The sequence below is a fragment of the Orycteropus afer genome, unplaced genomic scaffold, assembly GCF_000298275.1.
Source record: "Orycteropus afer afer isolate SDZICR_OR568_19922 unplaced genomic scaffold, OryAfe1.0 scaffold00231, whole genome shotgun sequence".
Classification (NCBI taxonomy): Eukaryota; Metazoa; Chordata; class Mammalia; order Tubulidentata; family Orycteropodidae; genus Orycteropus; species Orycteropus afer.
In genome coordinates this window covers 3,542,130-3,566,054 of record NW_006921818.1, presented here as the reverse complement: position 1 = coordinate 3,566,054, position 23,925 = coordinate 3,542,130, and the positions used below count along the sequence as shown (strand labels likewise).

The window sequence follows — 23,925 nt, the reverse complement described above, 5'->3', positions numbered from 1 at the left end:
ACCACAATAAAAGTTAAAAAAAAAAAGAAAAAAAAAAAAAGTAGCATGGCTTTGGAGCCAAACTACTAGAGTGTGAAGAAGACTGTCAGTTCTTAGTGTGACGTTCTTAACCCTTCTTAGTTCACTTTTCCTTTTTAAAGTGGAGATAATAACTGTGCTTATGAAGTTCTACTGGATCAGAGGATGGAATGCTGCCAATTTCATTAGCCATTTAGAGCATTAAAGAGCCAGAAACAATCACAAAAAGGGACATTGTGGCCTGGGGGGTCAGGGCTGTTTGGTGAAGCCCTGATTCACTGGAATTCCCAGGGACGAGGAGGTGGGATAGTTTTGGAGTAAGTGAATTTTCTGGGTGACTTTTATTCAATGTGTTGAAAATCTTAGTGTAATGCCTGGGTCTACTTCCTGTTTTGCTAACTACAGTCTCTCTGGGCTTAATCACTAATTTCTCTTTCAGAGATCTAGAATAAATGTAAATTCTGAGTGTCTGAAATTATCAAGGCCTGACAGTGAAAGAAGATGTAGGGATTGGGTAAATACTGGAATCTCCCTTGGTCTTAAAAAATACATTTTAAGATCCTATTGAAAGTTTATCTGGTTGATCTTTGTTGCTTTTTACTAAAAAGGGGGAAAAAAAAATAAAGTAGAAGAGAAGTTTCTAGCTATGGTGGTTTCTGCTTGAATATTTTTTTATTGAATATTTATAATTATACGTGAGACTGAAGGGGCAATGGTCTCAGGTGGCTGGGTTAATATAAATGAGAATAGTTAGGACTGTTGACATCATAAAGGACTGGATTTGGAAACAGAAGATTGGGGTTTGGTGTGATGCACTCTCTTTAGCTGTGTGACCCCAGGCAACTTATTACACTGCTCTGTGACTTCATCCCTGACATGCCACTACTTACCCTCTCCTGCCTGCCTTGTAGGACTATTGTGAGGCTGTATTCCAGAAGCTCCTTGGAACTGTTGTGCTGGAGAGATGTGTGTGTGTGTGTGTTTGTGTGTGGTGGGGGCGTGGCAGGGTTATTTCCTTGTTCTGAGGTGTGTGTGTTTGGGGGAGTATGTTTGACATCCTGAGAGCTGCAGAGATTCTGTTTTTCTTACTGCAGGTCATTTCATGGGCAACAACGCTGTGCTTGATGTTTTGAGGCACGAAGGATATGAGGTAGAACACGTCCCTGCTGGACAAGCCATCAACAAGTAACCTTCCTGGGCTTCTATCATGGTTGGGGAGCAGCTAGGGAAGCAATGACCCCTGTAAGGCTGCCTGGGAGTCAGGGTGGGCTATTATCCTGAGGGACTCCAGAGGACTCCAGCATGACCATTTTCCCCAGACCCAGGGAAATGACCGTTAAATGGATACTGGGCACCCAGCTCAGCAGACATCTGTGTGGCTGGGGCTTGTGTCAGACATGGGTTGATTGGTTATACTGGCCTTTTCTTCAATGGTGTTTGGGACAGAAAACATGCGAAGGGGAGGTTGCTCCATGGTTCTGGCGGCTCCACAAGGGGTGATTAGGTTAAATGTTCAGTGTACCTTGGCCTCTGCTTTGGGGGTTTTAGGGAAGCATAATGGTGGAATCAGGCCCACGGTGATAAAAAGGTTGAAATGGACTAGAGGTGCAGGGGGTACCTGTCAGACCCACCTTGGGGTCGAGAGCAAAGCACCCTATCTCTGAGCTGTGTCTCCCCCCTGGATTGCTTTATTTCTTGTTTTTATTAAACAAAGCCGCCCTCTGCCCCGTGGACTCTTCTGCAAAGAACTCGGGAGGCTGGGATCCCAGCTCCTCCAACCCCAGACTAGTCTTCCATCCTGTTCTCAGTCCTAGTGGCACAGGGGGTCCTTCCATTTTCCTTATGCCCCACTCCCTCCAGATCGATGGTCACCGGCGCCCCCTGCTGACAAACATCTCAATTGCAGTGAGCATTTCTCCAGGATGTAAACACAAGTCCCCTTCTTTCTTGAGAGGATAGGGAGAGGTTGTGTCCATTGCCCTGTCATGCTTGATAGCCACTCACATCTCCAGGTGCCCTCTTTCTCCTTGGAAGATCCACCTTCACCTCCACTGGCTCAAGCCCACTCTTTCTCTCTCCAGAGGCTCTTGCCTGGCAGTCTAGTTTCCATCCCTGAAGTGGGATTCTCTGAGTCTCCCTTGGCTACCTCTGAAGCTTGTCTTTTGGATAACTCTCTTCATATTTTATATTCAGTATATCAGTGTCAACAGTTCTGCATGTTTTTAAAGCACTTTCCAGTTTACAGGAGCTTTTACCTGAGGCTTCTCATTTTAATCTTCGCCAGGGTCTCTCTTTTCCTCCATTAAAGCCTCTCTCAGTGTTGCCCCTCTGCTCCAGTCCTGTGGCCATATTTCCAGACCTTCTTTCTCTGGTTAATACTCATCCTCTGTGGGACTAATCTTGTCAGTATCCCTTACTTAGAAGCCTTCAAGTAGTTTCTGCTAAAGACCAGTTTCCCCAGGCTGATGCCTTGGTGCCCAGACACTACCCTTTTCCAGTATGGATATATGCCACTTGCTTCAGAAGTTCTGTCTGTGTTGCAGCCTTTCCACCTTTGCTGATACTGTTTCCCCATCTAGAGTGCCCTTCCCACTTCCCCTGACTAGGAACAGCCCCCCCCCCCACTTTGGTCAGCTCAGCTCTGATCTTCATCCATTGCTCCTACTTCTCCTTCAGCTCTGGGATGAGGGCCAAGCCCCTGGTTGTGCTCTGCTCATTTCAGGGAAACTGGTGGTCTTTCCTTACCCATAAAACTGTGTGCTTCTGGGAAACAGGGTGTGCTGGGCTCTCTGGTCTTATCTCAGCTGCTGACCCCGGCTGGTTGACTGGACTGGGGTATGCACAGTCCCTGGGAGGTGGTGGTTGTTCCCAGGCTCCCCAGTTCTGCTTTTAACTGTGCCACCTGCCCTGGGAGAAGAGAGGTAAGGAGTCCGATTTTTAAAAGGGCTCTAGGAGATTCTGATGCACAGTGAAGGTTGAGAACCAGTGCACTGAGCTGCACTCTTTCCAAGGGAGGAGAATACCATTCATTGATTCATTGTCAGGTGGTGGTAGCCAGGTTCACATGGGCACTCAAGTTAGTCCTCAGATCCACCCTGTGAGGTACATCCTTTACCGGTGAAGAAACTGAGAAGTCTCACAGCCAGTCGGGATATGAACTACATTGGCTTCCTAGGGTAGCTGTTACAAACTACCACAAAGTGGGTGGCTTAACACAACAGAAATTTATGCTCTCATAGTTTATGGAAGCTAGAAGTCCAAAATCAGAGTCAACAGTGTTGATTCCTTTTGAGGGTGATTCTGTTCTCTACCTCTCTCCTAGCTTCTGGTAATGGCTGCCTATGTTTGATGTCCCTTGTGTTGAGATGCATCACTCCACTCTGCCTCCGAGTTCACATGGTATTCTCCCTGTGTCTCTGTGGTGTCTCTTGTCCTCTTTTTATAAGGGCACCAGTCTTACAGGATTAGAGCCCACCTTATTCCATGGACCTCATATGAATGTAACTAATCTACATCTGCAAAGATACTATTTCCAATTAAGGCAGCATTCACAGGTATCAGAGTTTAGGATTTGAATATATCTTTTTGGGGAACACAGATCAACCCATAACCCAAGCTCAGACTCCTCTCACTCTAAACCTTTCCCTTTCTACCCTATCTTCTCTGACCTTTTACTTTTCAACCTGTTCATCCTTGTTCATGCAGTTTCCTACCAGGGATTTGAACACTCACTACTCCCACCTCAATTTCTTTCTGTCAGAATCTGTGAGATGCAGCACAAATACTGCCTCTTCTTCGACTGCTCCAGCCAGGATTCATCCTTTTGTGTGATCCCAAGGAGTTTGGTTTGTGCTTCTCCAGTAGCCTTGAATAAGAGTTCTCTCTTTCTTTCATTAGAGTCTTCAGGGCAGGGGCTAGGTCCTATTCAGTACCTATCCTGGTACCTGGCACACAATAGGTGCTCAACTGGGCTTGGTTGATGCGTAAATAATACTACTGCATGACTGCCCCTGTGCATTCATTTTTTCAGCCAGTGAATATGTGTCCAAAGTTTTTAGTGGTGAACTAGACTACATCTCTCCAAGTTGAAGCCATGAGGGAGGATGAGGTCTCCAGAGGAGCTCTGTTTGGGGAGAAGAAGGAATGGGGATGATAAGGGCCCAGGAAAGAGGAGATGCCCACAGTGAGACGGTTGGTGAAGAGGATCAAGGCAGTGACTATGGAGATATCTGCTTCCTTCCTTTTCCATGACAGCCATGGAAGGTTTGAGGGATGATTCTGACCATATGGAACCTGGACCTACAGCAGGCTGGTGTGGATGGAGAACGACAGACTGTAAACGGTGACCAAGCTTACTCTCTGCCCAGGCCCAGCTCTAGGTGTAAACCAAATCTTGGAGTAGGTCTATCTTAAGAGGAAAAGAAGGGGTGTATGTGTTTGGGAGGCAGGAGGGAGGTTGGCAGCCAAGACCCTCCTGCTGTCAGCAGGCTGGAAAACACAGGACATACTCCAGGCTATGAAACTACCCTTTGCTGGACAGACAAGTAGAAGCAGGGGCTTCCTGCTATGGTGATCTGTAGAGGGTTTAACCAGTCCCTCATCCCTGGGATAATGGATACTGTATTAATTTTCAAGGAGCTCCGGTGGTGTAGTGCCTAAGGCATTTGACGTTAACCAGGAGGTTGGTGGTTCAAACTCCCAGCCACTCCATGGAAGCAAGATTGGGCAATTTACTTCTGTAAGGATTTACCACCTTGGCAACCCAGAGGGTTGCAATGGGTCGGAATTGACTCGATGGCATTTTTTTTTTCACATTAATTTTTTATTGCTACCATAACAATCACCACAAACTTAATAGCTTAAAACAACACAGAGTTATTATCTTACAATTCTATAGATCAGAAATCTGACACGGGTCTCACTGGGCTAAAATCAAGTTGTTGGCAAGGCTTTGTTTCCCTCTGTAGATTCTAGGTGAAAATGGGTTTCCTTGCCTTTTCCAGCTTTTAGAGGCTGCCCACATTCATTGGCTTGTAGCCTCTTTTCTTCATCTTCAGCATTACATCTCTCTGATTATTCCTCCATAGTCACACTTCCTCTGACTACAGCTAGGGGAGGGTTTCCTATTTAACCCTTTTGTGACCAGGGGCTTTCTAGCTAAGATCATTTCGGGAATTCCCAGCCTCAGATGCAGGGTTCAAGAGTAGGGGCTTTTTTCTTTCTGTTGCCATTTGAGAAATTCCGTTCTTTTATTTTTTGCCCAACCTGGGTCTTTCTTTTCATTTTTCTTTTCTTATACCATCCTCCTTCCTCACACAGGGCCATAGGTGATAAATGACCTCTAGGTTCTGTTAGACTGTGGTCAGAACAGGCTTGATTCTTGCAAGTGGGCGGTTCCTCAAGGCTGAGTCAGAAATGGGTAACTACAGTTTTACTGTGCTGGTCTGCTGCACCCACATCACTGGAGGAGAGATGCTGGAACCATAGGACATCCACTGCTCCCCTTCCTCAGGCAGATGGAAACTTTGGAGCCCTTACTGCTTTTATTAGGTGATAATAGGATTGACCTCTAATGGTTGGAATTCCTCTGGTGGCATAGTGCCTAAGGCATTTGACTGCTAACCAGAAGGCTGGGGGGTTGACCCACCAGCCACTCCTTGGAAGGAAGGTTGGGCAATCTACTTCTGTAGAGATACAGGCTTGGAAACCCAAGGAGGGGCTGCTATGAATCAGAAATGATTCAATGGTAGTGAATTTGGTTTTTGGTTTTGGATCACACCAATGACAAAAGACCTGCTGTAGGAAGGAATTTGGTTTTTCTAATGGGGGTTTAGGCCAAAACCCATCCTAAGGGAATACCTAGAAATAAGTTTATATTTTCTATCAGTTGTGAAAAACATTCCTTTCCTTTCGGAAAGATGGCTTATGGCTAGACCTGGGATGAGGTGGGAAGAAGCCAGGTGAACACTGACAGGTCCTTCACTTGGAACAACAGCCAGAGTCCCTTTCCTAGTAGAATCCTCCTTAATAATGGTACAGGCAGGATTAAGAGGATTAACAACAACTATAACTGCTCTAAAGAGCCCTAGTGGTGCAAAGGTTAAGCGCTTGGCTGCTAACCCAAAGTTTGGCAGTTTGAACTCACCAATGGCTCCAAATTCCTGGTGATCTGCTGTAGAGAAGATTATGGCCTGCTCAACCCTAGCAGGCAGTTCTACCCTGTCCTATAGCATTGCTATGAGTTGGCATTGATTTGATGGCACACAAGAACACAATGATATAATTGTTCTAAGGAAATAGTATATAAGTATTTTTCCCTTTTTACATACCATATCTTTGAGTGACTTTCTACTAACAGTGGTGACCTGAAGTTATGGAAGGACAATAATTATATACATTTTTTTTTTTTTTAAACCCACACCCTGGTATTTCCTCCTGGAGGATGGGGGATTAGGAGAGAGTTATGGTGGTGTTGGTGGCACAGCGGTTAAGTACTTGACCTAAGGGTTTCGAGCCCACCGGCAGGAGAAAGATTTGGCCATCTGCTTTTGTTAAGATTACAGCCTTGGAACATTGTGGGTAGTTCTCATTTGTCAGGGTCAGAATGGACTCAATGGCAATGGTTTTTTGGGGTTTATGGAGAAATAATGCCATCAAATTGATCAATTCTTGAGGCACCTTCAAGAACCAGATAATTCCTGTTTTTCTGGTATCGTCCTGAATTTTCCTATCATCTACCTTTTGTGAAGTCCTTAGTTTTAAGAGTCAGGGAGGACATCATGGTGTGTCACCCACCACCAAAGACTTCCTCCTTTGATTCCTTTGATTTGGTTTACAGAGAGAAGAGTGAAGTGCCCTCATCGCAGCCAGACCCATTGGCCATCTTTGCTTTGGAAGTTCCTACCGCAGCAGGGCCAATACCGGAAGCTGGAACCTCAGTGCACTGTGTGCACTCACACGTGTGAGTGCCGCCACGTGTGTCCTCACTTAGAAGTGACCACCTGACCAATGAAGCGGAGTGGAAGCTCTGGAAAAAGTGGAGGCGGCTGCAGAGAAGGCAGAGGTTTCGGCTGTTCAGCGATCTGTGGGTCCCCCTGGAGAAGAGGTGAGGCGAGCCCACGACTTGGCCAACCAGGAGCTTTTCACCCCCATTCTGCCCTCACCTGGGGAGGACGGGTGATGAACAGCTCCAAGAATTCCCCGTACACTGCCGAGGCAGGAGGTTCAAGGCTTTGGTACAGATGAGAGTGCCCTTGTAGAGCAGACTTTCCCTTTCATAAGGCAGTGGCACTATTTACTGTCCATGGAGACAGAGATGAATCTACATTTAAGGTGGTTGCTTCTAAGCAGAGCAAGGGCAACAAGTTTATCTTTGTTAAGAAACATACGCAGGGCCATGATGGGCCTGTTAAAAGTAGGGTGAGGCTGAAATAAAGGCTGAACTGAAATAACTTGACTTTCCAACAACCTTCTCCGTTGCTTTGCAGAGCTGGAAGCAACTCTGTAGCAATGGGCTTATTCACCCCATTGTTTTACAGGGAGATTGGTCACCACAGAATCTCAGAGATGCCTCTGGGGTGGGTCAAAGGTGGATAGAAGTGCTAAGGGTAGTGACCCAGCCTGGGTCTGCAAGGCTCAACCTGCTGGAGGAAACACCTGAGAGACTTGGGATTCAGAATCCAGTTCAATTCAACCCAAGTTTATTGAATTCCTCTTATGTGCCTGCTGCTGTGTTGGGTGCTCTGGCTGTGGTGAGAACAACACAGACATTGGCCTTGTCTTCATGAAGCTCATGATCTGTGTCTGGAGGAAGTTGGATTTTGAGTTGATAATCCTCAGGGGATGTGTAGAGTGTGTGTGTGTGTGTGTGTGTGTGTGTGTGTTGGGATTACTTAGGATGGAGGGTCAAGAAAGGCCTGAGGAATTGACATTTTAGCTGATACTGAGAAGATGCCTGGCAGAGTGGGGCCCAATGACTATAGCTTCTGAGTCTAGCTCAGTGGATTCAGTGATTCCTTGGTTAGTACATACCAAATAGAGAGTCCTGGTGGTACAGTGGTGAAATGTTCTGCTGCTAACCAAAGGGTGGGCGGTTTGAACCCAACAGCCTCTCCATGGGAGAGAGATGTGACAGTCTGCTTTTGTAAAGATTTACCACCTTGGAAATCCTCTGGGGTAGTTCTATTCTGTCCTATAGGGTCATTATGTGTTAGAAATGGACTTAACAGCAATGATTTTGATTTTGTTTAAATGCAAAAATGAATGAGTGAGTGAACAACTAAATAGTGAGGGAAGAGTTCCAGGCAGAGGAAACAGTGTGAAAGGAGCCAAGATAGAATAATTCTGGCTTGAGCCTCAGAAGTGAAGCTGGATTGGGGTGAGAAAGGTCCAAATAGGTAAACAGAGGCAGGAGTGAGTGACTGAGACCCTCATGCCTGAGGGAAGTAGAAAACCACTGAGAAGTCTGATGATGTGCTATGTGATTTGTATTTTTAAATGAACAGAAGCTGGCAGCCAGATGATACTCAGACACAGACAGATCCTGTTGGTGTCCATGGCTCCCATGGTGTCTGACTTGGGATGGCTCCTGAACCATCTGTCATTGAAGATGGAATAAATGGACATATTTGGTACTTTTTAAACCTGGGCCACTTTTTTAAAGGTGGCCATGAGGTGGGGCACTTTAAACCTGAGCTGAGCTGAGCTGAAAGGACAAGATGAACCTGAAGTCATGGGCCCCTTAGTTCATACTTTCTTGACCTGGATGTTTGCATGATGGTCACACCAGCCCTGAAGTGGGGGAGGGGAGAGAGGCAGAGACATTTCATGACCTGGTATGCCTGTGTGTGTGACCAGTGAGGAGGCCATGCCTGGGATTGTCCAGAGGTTAACGATTCGCAAACTCTGAGTTGGCTTTCTTACACCAAGGGTTTTAATAATCAGTGAACCAAGAACCAAATAGCCAGGGGAGAGCTGGCCAGTCTGCTAGTTTAGTGCCCTGTATTACCTGGTTTTCTGGTGGCAGTGGGAAAGAAAGCCAAAGACACAGGAAGCCTACTGACATACAAACAACCCATTCCTGTCTTTAAAGAGAAGAGGGGAAAGGAAGCTGCTTGGGCATTTGGGAGCCTTGGAGTATGCGGGGGCTTTTGCTGTGCCCAGAGACTCTGTCTTTCTTTTTGTCTCCTAGTTCTGTGATCTCACATCTCTAGGTCCCCATCCTGGACAGCTGCTGAGCTGTGGCTCCCTCTCTGGGGACATTCTCACCATTGCCAGATGGTAGCCAGCAGTACCTGCCTGTCTGAACTCCTGTGTTCTGGGTGCTGGTGCTCGCTTTTCAAACAGAGATAACCCTCTTGTAATGGCTGGGACAGCCAGGCCAAAACCCTGACCTGACCCCTGGGACTTGAAGGATGGTCACTCCTGCATTCTGCATTCTGCTCTGGCCTAGACAGCCTCAACCCAGGAGAAGAAACTCAGAATCAAACCGTTGTTGGTTCTTCTCTTTCCAAGGGATGACTTAGGGTATCTGACAATGCTGGGGAGAGGTATACAGTTTTGTAACAGAGCTATAAATGAATTACATGAAAATTATTAAATGTTTCTTTTTTTGTGTGTGTGTGTGCAGACTCCTTTCTAACCCCCAGTGTGTATATACCAGGCAAACAACTCTTGCCCACGTCCTCTGAGGACTATCACTGCTTCATTCCTGGGCTCTATACTCAGCAACTTTGGATCCCTTTTTGTGTGCTGGCCTCAAATCCTGACCTTTGTCTTGTTCCTGCTCATCTTCTTCCCTGTAAGCTCCAGGTTCTGGATGCAAAGGAGTCAGCAGGCCGTGGCACCTTTGTTCTGCTCCTCCGTATTCAAGATCTGGCGAGTACTGTGCTCTGACCTTTCATTCATGTACAATATGTAAATATATCTCATGAACATGCTGAATATAGGGTAGGTGGGTTTGTCACAGGTGCTGTGCCGAGAAGTGGTTTTTAGACTTTGTGCTACTAATTGATGCTCTCACTGCCTCAGCCTCCACCTCTTGGGCTGAGACCAACCTTTCTGCTCTAGAAACGGAAGCATCCAGGCTATATGATAAACACATACTGGGCCTTTCATGTTCCTGTTCAGAACAAGGGTCCTGGCGGATGGAACAAGGGATGCTGAGTCCTGGCCCTTTCCAGGGACCCAGCAGGCTAATGAATGACTAGCACATGGGTGCTAGACCTACTGCTTTTACATCAGAGCTTGGATTATGAACAGAAAGAAAAATACTTTATTGTAGGTTATATGTGAAATAAAAGCCATTGTACCACCCTTTAAATCAAATCGTAAGTAACAACTTGTTTTGCTCACATACAAGTTATGCAGACCTTTTCCCCATTAGGTGAGCTCTCTGGCCTGGTTCTTTCTCAGGACTGAGAGGGCGTCCTTTCACTCACTGAGCTGACAGAGCAAAGCCGATCCCTTGGCAATCCAGTAGTCTTTGGACCGCTTGGAGGGTAAGAGGACAGTTACCACAAAGTTGGTAGAATGACCTAGTTAAGGATACAGAAAGAAAATTCATTGTTTAAAGGAGCTCTGGTGGCTTAGCACCTAAGGCATTTGACTGCTAACCAGAAGGCTGGTAGTTCAAACTCACCAGCTACTGCATGGAAGGAAGACTGGGCAATCTACTTCTGTAAAGATTTACTGCCTCAGAAACCCAAAGGGGATTGCTATGAGTCAGAATCGACTCGATCGCAGTGAGTTTGCTTTTTTTTTTTTTTTTTATCCCTGGTGTAAAGAGCACTGTACTGGGAATCAAGACAACTGGGTTCCAAATTGTCCTCCACAGGTTTATTTCATGCTCTAAAATGAAGAGAAAACAAATGGCCTGTCCTGCTCAGACTTTGTGTAACTTTATGAGCTTTGTTTCCAGGTTCTCTGCAGTGTGACCTGGGGTTTGCATGATGTTTGGCAACCTGTGGCTGCATACTGGCTGCAAAACCTGACTAGGAGCCCTGGACCAGGACCCAGACCTGAGCTTTCAGTGGGACTCAGGGGTATGCATTTGGTACATAGAACATCCACTCATTCACACATCTCTTTATCTATCTGTCCATCCATCCAGTGTTCTACCCTACAGTGCTAGGCACTGGGGAACCTGAGATGAATAAGCATAGTTACAGGTGTTCTGCCTTCAGCCCTGGGACATCTAACAGAAGAGGTTTCTTTCACTTCTTCAGTACAGCCCTGTGTGGGGGGATCAGGACCAGGGTGAGAAGAAGGAGGGTCTGCCTTCATGGTGGGAATTGCTATTTCTAGTCCTACACACACAACAGCTCCAATCAGTGTGAAACCTGGGGAAGGTGGTGGTGTTCCCAGCAGACCATACCTCTGTCTCTCTCTCCTAACTTTCATATGCCATCCCCTGCATATCATGCCAGGTACCCTGGGTATAGCCAGTACTTGAGTGACAGGCCTTCTAGTGTCAACAGCCCAAATGCAAGAGAAAGCAAGCCTGGACATAGTCTTCTTATGGAATTACTGGTTTTCTGGGCCCTTAGAATTTAGATCAAGGTCCTAAACACTCCCTCACAACCTTCTCTGCCCTTTGTCCCGGTTTCCCTGGAGCGGGTTCAAAGCCTGCAGTCCCGCAGGCATTCAGTGATGCCTGAGGCCTCCTCCAGGCCTGGAGGAGCACTTGGGGCATAACCAAATCTCTGGAGCCATTATCTTCAAATTAAGCAGAATTTAATCCTGGCCAGAAAGGAGGAGCCCTGGTGACATAGTGGTTAAAGTGCTCGGCTACTAACCTAAAGATCAGTGGTTCGAACCCACCAGCTGCTCTGTGGGAGAAAGATGCTTTCTTTAAAGATTTACCCTTCAGAAACCCTATGGCCAGTTCAACTCTGTCCTATAGGGTCGTTGTGAGTTGGAATCGAATCTATAGCAACAGGTTTGGCCAGAAAGGAACCCTTTCAAAACTCTCAGTTTCTACATCACACCACTACTTTCTAATGGGCTCATGTGAAAGCTGCCATAATGCAGCAGTTAGGTGGGTGAGGAGGTCGATGGTTGGGACTGGGGGTGCAGGGCTCCACATCACATGTGCGGTCCACTTGGACTCAGGCTCTGGGAGGCTGGGGGTAAGTTGGGACTCTGTGCCACAGTGGCTGCAAATCAAGTGTAAGGGTGCTGGCCACTCCAGCTGGTAAATGGTTAAAAAGAATTAGACATGAGCTACTTATTGGAAGAGAAGCAGAATGAGGAGAGGGAGGCTGTGGGTATGTGTGTGTGTTTGTGTAAAAAGAGTGTAGTGGTGACCCTCTATTCTTGACCCAGAAGGGTCAATGGTGCTTGGTGTACATACAGTATGTGAGTACCTGGCAGGCAGGGACAGATGAGCTTTGGAAGCATCAGGCCAGGGGCTCCATGTGTTTCACAGCCTGTCACTGGCCCTTGATGGACCAGCTCTGAGGAAGGAGAGGGCTGCAACCCTAGTGAAGGAGCATATTTTGTACCTGAGAATAATTTGGGCTTTCAGTAAGTTGCAATATTGTGAGAACTGATAGTGTCATCCTTACACTGATACAGCTAACAAGGGACTTGGGCATGCACATTCAATTAATTTTCAAAACAGTATTCTTCCATAACTTCTAAATTAAAAAAATATATATGTTAATTGAGGAATTTTAAGAATGTACTGATCCATGACCCAGAGTTACTATTAACATTTTATTTCTGGGCAATATCAAAACTTGTCCCTTATCCTATCACATACACACACCTCCCAGATTGTTTTGAAGCAAATTCCAGGCAACATGATATTTTATCTGTAAATATTTTAGTATAGATCTCTAAACCATGACTGTTAAAAACGTAACTGCTTATATCTTAAACATAATAATCTTTAATGTTAATAAATATTTAGTTGTTCAAATTTCCCTGACATGTGCAGGTGTGTGTGTGTGCGCACGTGTGTCTATCTCTGTACCTATTTTCTTCCTTTTAACAGTTTTTTTGACTGGGGAGTCATATGAGCTTGAGACACTGAAGGGTCTCTTAAATCTCTATTAATCTGTAGGTTTTCCTTTTGCCACCTCTTGCAGTACATTTGCTGAAGCAATGAGGCTATTTGTCTTCTAGATTCCCAGCATGTATACTTTGCTGACTGCATTCTGTGGTGATTTTAAACATACTCCTCTATAACTATAAAAGGGGGGTTAGATCTAGAGGTGTGATCACATTCAGGCTCAAGTTTTTTGACAAGAATACTTCATAGGTGATGTGTCCTTTCCATCAGGAAGTACCTCATGTCTGATTGTCTTTCTTTTTGGGATGTCAATACCTAGTAGTGCTTATTGCTTAGAACCATTATTTCATTAAAAACAAACAAACAAACCCATTTCCATGAAGTTGATCCTGATTCATGACTCAGCGACCCTAGAGGACAGAGTAGAATCGCCCAATAGGGTTTCCAAGGTTGTAAATCTTTACTGAAGCACATTGCCACATCTTTCTCCCATGGAGAAACCCAAGGCTGGGTTTGAACTGTCAATCTTTTTATTTTATTTTATTTTGATTTGGGTGAAGATTTACAGAGCAAATTCACTTTCCATACAGCAGTTGAACTGTCAATTTTTTGGTTAGTAGCCTAGTGCTTAACCACTGTGTCATCAGGGCTCCTCCATAGAAAAAAAGATTACAGCTCTGAAAATCCTATAGGGGCAGTTCTACTCTATCCTCTAGGGTTGCTATGAGTTGGAATCGACTCAAAGGCAATGGGTTAATCTTTGGGGAAACATACTGCTATGTCTTTCTCCTGTGGAGCAGCAGGTGAGTTTGAACAACAGACCCTTCAGTTAGCAGCCGAGTGCTTAACTATTGTACCACCAGGATTCCAGAAAGCTACTAGAACTAATAACTGAGTTTGTTGTTGTTGTTGTTACATGTCATCGAGTCAGACCTGACTCATAGTGACCCCTCTTTGGGTTTCTGAGGCAGTATCACTACAGAAGTAGATTGTCCAACCTTCTTACTGAGGAGTGGCTGGTGGGTTTGAACTGCCAGCCTTCTGGTTAGCAGTCAAGTGCCTTAGGCACTATGCAACCAGAGCTCCCATGGCATAGTGCCTAAGGCATTTGACTGCTAAACAGAAGGCTGGCAGTTCAAACCCACTAGCCACTCCTTGGAAGGAAGACTGGGCAATCTACTTCTGTAGAGATACTGACTCAGGAACCCAAGGAGCGTCACCATGAGTCGGAATTGACTTGATGACAGTGAAAGAATAACTGAGTTTAGGAAGGTCTAATTCTAATACTAAACCCTCATCTGTCAGTTTGTTGTTCTATGGTGACTTGTGCATTGCTATGATGTTAGTAGCTATGCCACTTACTACCAGTAGGGTCACTCAAGGTTTCAGTGGAGCTTCCAGACTGATACAGACTAGGAAGAAGGACGTAGCCAGGTCCACTTCTGAAAAAAAAAAATGGCTACTGAAAACCTTATAAATAGCAGTGAAACACTGTCTGAGTGCTGGAAGAAGAGTCCCTCAGGTTGGAAGGCATCAAAATATGACTGGGGAAGAGTTGCCTCCTCAAAGTATAATTGACCTTTATGACGCGGATGGAGTAAAGTTTCAAGACATTCACTTGCTGATGTGGTATGACTGAAAATGAGAAGAAACGGCTGCAAATATACCTTACTAATCAGAATGTGGAATGTACAGAGTATGAATCTAGGAAAATTAAAAGTTGTCAAAAATGAAATTGAATGCATAAAGATCGATATCCTAAGCATTAATGAGATGAAATGGACTAGTATTGGCCATTTTGAATGGGACAATCATATGATCTACTATGCTGGGAATGACAGATCAAAGAGAAATGGCATTGTGTTTATTGTCAAAAAGAATATTTCAAGATCTACCCCAAAGTACAGTGCTGTCAGTGGTAGGATATAATCCATATGCCTACAAGGAAGATCAGCTGATACTACTATTACTCAAATTCACAACCAACCACTAAAGCCAAAGATGAAGAAATTGAAAATTTTTACCAAATTTTGCAGCCTGGAATTGACCAAACATGTAACCAAAATGCATTGATAATTACTGGTGATTGGGATGTGCAAGCTGGAAATGAAGTAGGTTTGGTAGTTGGAAAATATGTCCTTGGTGACAGAAATGACTCTGGAGATTGCATGATAGAATTTTGCGAAGGGTAGCTTACAAAGACAAAGTAAAGTATTATAATGAAATGTGCAAAGACCTGCAGTTAGAAAATCAAAAGAGAACATGCTCAGCATTTCTCAAGCTGAGAGAACTGAACAAAAATTCAACCCTTGAGTTGCAATACTGAAGGATTCTATGGGCAAAATATTAAATGATGCAGGAAGCATAAAAAAGAAGATAGAAGGAATACACAGAGTTACTGTACCAAAAAAACCTGATTGATGTTCAACCATTTCAGGAGGTAGCATGAACTGATGGTACTGAAGGAAGAAGTCCAAGCTGCATTGAAGTTACTGATGAAAAACAAGGCTCTAGGAATTTAAAGAATACTCGTTGAGATGTTTCAACAAATGGATGCAGCACCAGAGGTGTTCACTCGTTTATGCCAAGAAATTTGGAAGACAGCTACCTGGCCAACCAACTGGAAGATATCCATATCTATGTCCATTCCAAAGAAAGATGATCCAACAGAATATGAAAATTATTGAACAATATCATTAATATCACATGCAAGTAAAATTTTGCTGAAGATAATTAAAAAATGGTTGCAGCAGTATATTGATAGGCAACTTCCAAAAATGCAAGCTGGATTCAGAAGAAGGTATGGAACAAGGGATATTCTTGACTATGTCAGATGGATCTTGGCTGAAAGCAAAGAATACAAGAAAGATGTTTACATGTGTTTTATTGACTATGCAAAGGCATTTGACTGTGTGGAGCATAACAAATTATGGATAACACTGCAAAGAATGGCAATTCTAGAAACCTTGATTGTGCTCAAGAGGAACCTGTACATAGACCAAGAAATAGTCCTTTGAACAGGACAAGGAGATATTGCATGGTTTAAAATCAGGAATGGTGTGAGATGAGATTGTATCTTTTACCATACTTATTCAATCTGTATGCTGAACAAATGATCCAAGAAGTTCAACTATATGAAGAAGAATGTGGCATTAGGAGTGGAGGAAGCCTTGGTAACAACCTGTGATATGCAGGTGACACAACCTTGATTGGTGAAGGTAAAGGAGACTTGAAGCAAATAAACGAAGACCAAAGACTACACCCTCAGTATTGATTACACCTCAAAGTACACAAAAATCCTCACAACTGGACCAGTAAGCAACATCACGGTAAATGGAGAAAAGATTGATGTTGTCAAGGATTTCATTTTACTTTTATCCACAATCAACACTCATGGAAGCACCAGTCAAGAAATCTAACGATATATTGCATTAGGCAAATCTGTTGCAAGATACCTCTTTCAAGTGTTAAAGATCAAGGATGTCACTTTGAAGACTAAGGTGTGCATGATCTAAGCCATTGTCTTTGTAATAGCCTTATATACATGTGAAAGCTGACAATGAATAAGAAAGACTGAAGAAGAACTGATGTATTTGAATTGTGGTATTGGCGAAGAATATTGAATGTACCATGGAATGCCAGAAGGACGAACAGATCTGTCTTGGAGGAAGTACAGCCGGAATGCTCCTTAGATTGGAAAAATGGCCAGACTTCCTCTCTTGTACTTTGTTCACGTTGCCAGAAGGGACTAGTTCCTGGAGCAGGATATCAAGCTTGGTAAAGTAGAGGGTCAGCGAAAAAGGAGAAGACCCTCAATGAGATGGAGCGACATAGTGGCTGTGATGATGCGCTCAAGCATGGCAGCGATCGTGAGGATGGCATGGTGCTAGACCAGGCAGTGTTTTGTTCTGTTGTACAGAGGGTCACTGTGAGTTGGAACCTACTCGATGGGACCTAAGAACAATAATTCTAACAAATGTTTAAATACAGTAATTAAAATGGTGTTGCACTGACACAAGGCACACAATGCTCAAATAGATCAAATGCACTGAATACTCCCTGTACTTATGTGGGAACTTGCCACATCATAACAGTATTATTCTAAATTGGTAGGAAATGGAGAAATTATTCTACAAGTGGTGTTGGGACAATTGGTCATACCAAATTTAGATACTTATCTCATACCACTTAGAAAAATTAAACCACTGATGAATTGTAGACTTACGATCATCACTAAGGGAGCTCTGGTGATGTAGCACTTAAGGTATTTGACTGCTAACCAGAAGACTGGTGGTTCAAACCTACCAGCCACTCCTCAGAAGGAAGGTTGAGCAATCTACTTCCGTAGAGATACTGCCTCGGAAACCCAAGGAGGGGTCGCTATGAGTCGGGTCCGACTCGATGGCACATAACAACAACAACAACAACATATAATGGAAATCCACACTCAGTATTAGAACAAATAGAATTTAGAACATTTATAAATTTGTATGCAATGGCAAATGATCTAAGAAGCTGGACTGTATGAAGACGAATGGAGCATCAGGATCAGAGGAAGACTCATTAACAACCTGTGATATGCAGATGATACAACCTTGCTTGCTGAAATGAAGATCAAAGAAATGAAGATCAAAGACCTCAGCCTTCAATATGAATTACAGTATGGATTTTAAGCCTGGTTAATTAGCTCAAGATCACCCTTTATGCATTACAGCTTAGTGTTTGGACTTTGCTTGTAGTCTGTGTTTGGCCATTGTTTGTACTAATCTTAGAACATCCTCACCTGTGGTTGAGAGTGTTCCTGCCCGGGCCCCTGTTTTATAAAGTGGGGAATGGTAAAGTGTTGGGCTTGGCTCATAATTCTGTTGAGGTTCAAAATGCACCATGGGCAGCATGGGATTCATCTGTCCAGGCAGTGCATCTTCTATCACCATCTCCTTATCGTCCCACCGAGAAGCATCCATGAACATCCCATGAACAAGAACTCCATCTTCAGGGGAGGGCAACTGAAAGATACCCAGAAGTTTAAGGGTGAGAGGAGGAGAAGGGTATCAGCTGCGGTGAGCCATATTGTGTCCACACCCTCATCACTCTATAGATTGCTGATGCTACTTATGTTTCTTAGCAAAGGATCCTTAGGTTCCAAGAGGGTAAATAACTTCCTTCTCAGTTTGATACCAAATCTCATACTTTTCACATTCCATGATGTCTACCTCTATCAGAGATACCCCTGGGAAACCCACTTCTTGGGTAACCCTCTTCCACTGTCATCATGTAATTACTTTTCCCCTTCTCATGGGAAAAGCAATGGGGTAAGATGGCCTGTGATTATCACTGGATACTCTTAGGAAGGTCTTGCAAGAATCTGGGTGCCTTTCTGGATCTAGGAAGTAGGTTATACAACTGTGATAATACTTGCACAGCGCCTATGGACAATTCTTTTTTTAAAAAATGTAAATTCTGCTTGCTTTTTAATGTTTTTATTAAAGTAGAGAAAGGGACAAGGATCCTGCCCCCAAGTGTTCTGTGATTGGATGTTACCACTGGTGTACAAATTCTGTCCTGAGAAAAGTAGTGAAAAGCCTCCTCTTTAAACAGGCACTAGGTTTCAGAGGTTCAGGTACAAACTGCAGGCACCCCTGTGTCACCCTTCCTGAAACAATGCATGAAAGTGGTCAGTTCTAAGGCTCCAGATCTTTGGTTAATTGGAGCCTCACATCTGGGAGCAGAGGGCCCAGCATTGTGGACAAGAAGAAGCGTATTTTATAGTGATTGAAAGAATGGTAAACTTTGTTTTTGACTGGCCTTTTGCATTCTGGTGTTCTGAGTTTTCTGTCTCTTGGGTATGGCAGGGTAGGATGGTACATTCTTGTTTTCAGGGATACTTTGTGGAAGATGGGGCAATCTATTTCTGTAGTGATACTGCCTCGGAAACCCAAGGAGGGGTCACTATAAATCAGGTCCGACTCGATGGCACATAACAACAACAACAACAACATGTAAGCCTGTGCAGGTTTGGGCTTAGTAGAGGCTGAAAACCATCCAGCTATCTGCTTGTCAAGCTGTGTTTAGGCACCATCTGTTTGTTAAGTATTGTGCCTGCAGGGTGGCATCCACAATAAGGAAAGGCCTGTTTCTAATCTGTGCAAAGGTAGCAAATACGCTAACAGTGGCCCTGCCTGTTTATAACAGAAATAAAGCTATGGATGCACATCTCTTGCTATCTTTTGCAGACATTTGCTGGGAGGAGGGAGAATGTGTTCAGGCAGAAGCAGTCTTGCTTAGGAGGTGCCAGGAGACAGGCCAGCCAGCCAGTCTCTGAGGTCTCTACAGAACTCAGGGTCTAAGGTATTATTTTGGCTTGGTGTACATGATCCAACCAGAGATGTGTGGACTAGGGGAAGGAGGAAACCTCAGCTCCCCTGGTCACTGTAAACTTCTGTCCATCAGAGCCACAGAGTAGGGACAGCATACTGGAAGCCTCATGGCGGCCTTTTATGTGGTGTTGCTCTGCCGTTCTGTAGCCTCAATTATTCCTGATGCAGGACTATCATAGCTAGGAGGGTATCAAAATAATGAAGAATGCATCTCTAAATTTGTTTCCCCCTCACATTTAAATATATTTTGATGCTAAAACACATTTCCTTAAAAACATAAGCCTTTTTACTGTTATGTTAAGGTACAGGCAAGGATGTTATAGTATTTCATAGGGTAAGCCATGAATATGGGGTCAACCTGTCTCTGTACAGTTTTGTTACTCAGGACAAAAAAAAGATCAGTTAGATCTGCGTAGGGTGAAATTGACATAATTACCCATCAGTGAGTAATAGTAACTAATACCATGGTATTAGGAAAGTTTAGTAAAAGCTACTCACTCCAACTATACTAATTGGTTAGTGAACTTGGCAAAAGTAGTCTGGGACAGATCTTTGATTTCATGGCACATATGTCCATATCTCAGCACACCTAAGCTGGGCAGCTCAGATCTATAGCAGTGGTTCTCATCCCTGGCTATCTACTGAAATCACCAGGAGCTTTAAAATATACTGACACCTGGGCCCATCCCCAAGGATCTCTGGTGGGGTAGTGCCTAAAACATTTGACTGCTAACCAGAAGGTTGGCAGTTCAAACCCACCAGTCACTCCGTGGAAGGAAGACCTGGCAATCTACTTCCGTAGAGGTTTACCGCCTCAGAAACCCAAAGAGCGTTTGTTATAAGTCAGAATTGACTAGATAGCAGTGAGTTTGGTTTTAGATTTTTTGGGCCCCACCTCCAGTGATTCTGATGTAATTGGAGTATAAAAATTTAGCTTATTATAATACTTATTGTAGGCCTACTATGTGGTGGTCCAGTTACATCTGCTATAATTTAATCTGCATTGTCACTGTGAGATTGGTGGCATCAGCCCCACTTCATGGACAAGAACTCTGAGGTGGAGACATGTTAATAACTGCTCCAGCACACACAGCTGGTGAGGGGGAGAGTCAGGATTCAATCCTAGTCCTGATTCTGACACACTTGCTTTTAATCTTTTGTTATATTGCCTCTGCAAGGAGAAGAAAGTTACTGTAGATATCTAAAGAAATAAAAGTGTTGCCTTAAACTATTTCTGCAAATCAGACTAATTCAGGTAGCCCCTATCTAATCAATGCTACTTGGGGAATGGGTGTCCCATCCTGCCCCTCTCTCTCTAGGTAAGCAAATGATAGGTGGGGTGTGGGGAAGGGAGCTGGGTGGAAATATGGAATGACGGGATAGAAGCTGCTTTGCTTTGACAGTAGCAAGGTGGACAATACCTCTACATCCATGGGCAGTTCTTGTCCAAACTGCACGGTCTTGGCAGCTTCTATCACTGTAGCTTGATCCCGATAGGTAGAAATCATGTTGTACTTGAAGCTCAGCTCGTCTATAGGCAAATTGTATTTCCGGGCATGGTTCTGAAGAATTCCTATAAATATGAAAACGAGAAAGCTGGTCCTCCAAACAACACTACTCAGCCTGAGCAAGAGGTGGTGTGGCTTGGTTTGAAGGTTGAGCCTAGGGCCCAACAACTCCCCTCCCCGCCCATGCTCAACAGGCTGCTCCAGCATTTGAGAGCTTCTTTTCCACATAGAAGACCCAGTCATCAATACCTTATTCTGGAAGCCTGCATGTCTTATTGGGAAGGAAGGAACAAGGCACATACAAGTTTTGGTCAGGGTTGAGAAGAGAGGAAGGAAGGAATGCCTGAGTGTGGGGCTCTGCCAGTGAAGGAGACCAAGCCAATGAGGGGCTGTGGGGTGCATGGAAGCCTGGACATCAGAGACAGTGGGAGCAAGAGGAGGGAGCTTCAGAGTCCAATCTCCCTAACTTTAATTTCTTGTCACATGTGGGCTATTACCAGAGATCCAGATGAGACAGATTAAGAGCTAGACTGTTTGTATCTGTTTGCCCAAAGGCCCTGACTCCTCTGGGGTTGCCTAAATGGATTCCTCTCAGGCTGCTGGAGGGACATCAAGAACAGGAATGCATAGATGAGAAGGGCACAGGGAGGGGGTAGTCACAGAGAGGAAAGGGGAAGAGAGTTTTTTATGGTTGGGTATTGCGGTGTAGTAAATTACATACAGTGGCTTTTCTAGCCATAAATCTTTGTAAACTCTGTGGTGGAATTTGTGGTGAGCAACTGAGTAGCTCCTGAATGTTAAAGTTATCCACCTGGGGTATTTCTGTTGAGTGTAGCACCAAGTAATTTTCTGGGAAGTTTGCTCTCTCTCAGGTGTATAGAATTTTGATGTTGGGATTGGTTAGTTTGGCCACTCCACCAAGCTCAAAAGGAGCCCTCTTAGAGGCAGAAGGAGTCTCTCTGACTGCAGGCTGAGAAAAATGTACTGCTAAGAGAAAAGTGCTCCTGGAGACATGAGAGACACATGCTGCTGAGAGAGAGATGCAAGAGACACACACCTCTGAGAGAGATACAAGAGATATTCACTACTGAGAGTGATATGCTACTGAGACTGCAGGCTGCTGAGTGAGACGGCCGGCTGCAAGAGACTGAGTGCATTTCTGAACTTCAATTGTAGCCTGGTGCTTCCCTAATAAACCCCATAATCTGTGAGTTCTGTGTGGTAACTGCAGCAAATTATTGAACCCAGCAGAGAGGTGGTGAGTGCTGCAGGAGGACTGGTTGGTGTCAGGATGGTGAAAGGGCTGGGGGGAGGCAGCATATCTGGCCTTGCAGGAATAGGCCTTGAGCTGCTGATGGTGATTCTGTCTTCCTCTTGTGGGGTTAGAGGAGGTCAGAAGATGCGCCCTCCCTGCCCCTTCGGCAGGGATAGTAATCTGGCCGTGAAATCAAATGTGCATGAGCTATTGAATGTAGAACAAATTTGTTTTGTAAATTTGTACCCTAAGCACAATGCAAAAAAAAAAAAAAAAAAAAAGATGTGAAAGATCTATTAAAAATAATAATAATTAAAAAAACCACATTTTTTTAGAGGGAAGGAAGCTGTGCAGAGCTGGGGCTGGGGCAATGGAGAGCAGTGGGTGCCCTGAGCATGGGTCACACTGGGGGATTAGAGCACTCAGTGAATGGTGAGCAAGAGTAGTGTCCACACATCATAACTGGGGTGGGGAGAGGGGGGCAGGAGTTTGGTTGCTGGGGAACATCTGTCATTTATGTCATCCTTGTTTTTAGTGGGTGAGGATGAGCAGGGCCCTGTTGGACTGCCCTATAATCAATAGCCCCATTGTCAGGGCAGTACCAGCTATGCCATTTTCCCAGGTGTAACAAATTGTGACCTTTCCTGTGGGATTTTTCTAAGGAAAGCATTGGTACCTGTTAGAAATCCTTGAGGAAAGAAGAAACCAGAGATCCAGAAGGACTTCGGCTGTCCTCTTTTGAGCCACAACTAAAGGAGAAACATTAAAACATAATGCACTTATTTCTGAGGCAGTTTGTCCTCTAAATCAAAATCATGTGCTGGAGGGCCTCTCAGGAGGCAGGATCTAACCAGCCCAGAGTTAGTCACCACCTGCTTGCCCTGTCCCCATTCCTCACCCACCCAGCCTGACCAAAAACACAGAGCCTGGTTATTACAGGCAGACATAAGAGGGAGAAAGCAGCAAGGTTACTCATCTCAGATTAGTTTTGTACTTCACAATGGGGTTCACGAATTTGATTTGAAACCTCAAAGATGGCATAGAATTAAAATGGAATGTGAGGATAAGAGCCTAGAGCAAACTACATAAACAGTGTAAGACTTTTCAAGTGATACCATTCTGGAAATTTCAGTTTCTTTGGGCTCAGATGATCCCTCACTAGTTGTTGACAACATTTCAACATTCCTAAGGACCTAAGGGCCAACCATGTCACCAGATCCATCAAACCCCTAAGATGTGTATTTTCTTACGTCCACAAATGCAGTCCTCAGAATAAGGTCTTTCACCCATGATCCCAGAGGCTTCAGGGAAGGGTAGGCTGTGTTGGACCACAGAGAAGGGACCTGGTTGTTGAGGAAACTGTTATAAACCTTTTCCATTTCTTCAGACATCACCACAAGCCCAGCAATGGCTTTGTTGAGTGTTTCTAGAGAACTCTGAAAGAACAAAAAAAGTTGGTGCCCTTCATAGAGGTAAATATCAAGTATGAATGATACCCACCATAGCAGAGGCATAGCTCTCAAGAGTGGGCACTGCCTTGGGGAGAAGGACCCCCATGCTGGGTTCCATCCTCTCTGCACACTGCCTCCTGGGCCAGACCCTCCAATCCTGCATGTACTTTTTTTTTTTTTATATTTATGTACACTTTATATTCATAAACTTTTATAATTCTGCAAGGTAAGAATTATTTTTTTATTATTATTTACTGTGATTTGGGTGAATTTACAGAGCAAATTCACTTTCTATACAGCA

The 23,925-nt window shown here is 44.4% G+C and overlaps 1 protein-coding gene across 1 annotated transcript in view; it reads right to left on the bottom strand.

The window, feature by feature from the left end:
- Positions 1-10,449: 10,449 nt before the first annotated feature.
- Positions 10,450-23,925, bottom strand: part of DNAH6 (dynein axonemal heavy chain 6) — a 447,135-nt gene continuing 433,659 nt past the window's right edge. The window contains exons 71-75 of the mRNA XM_007948902.2: positions 23,424-23,609; positions 22,850-22,922; positions 20,832-20,983; positions 17,817-18,039; positions 10,450-10,553 (exon numbers count right to left, since the gene is read on the bottom strand). Of these exons, the coding sequence (XP_007947093.1) occupies positions 10,450-10,553; positions 17,817-18,039; positions 20,832-20,983; positions 22,850-22,922; positions 23,424-23,609 (738 nt within the window). The remainder of the gene's footprint in view (positions 10,554-17,816; positions 18,040-20,831; positions 20,984-22,849; positions 22,923-23,423; positions 23,610-23,925) is intronic.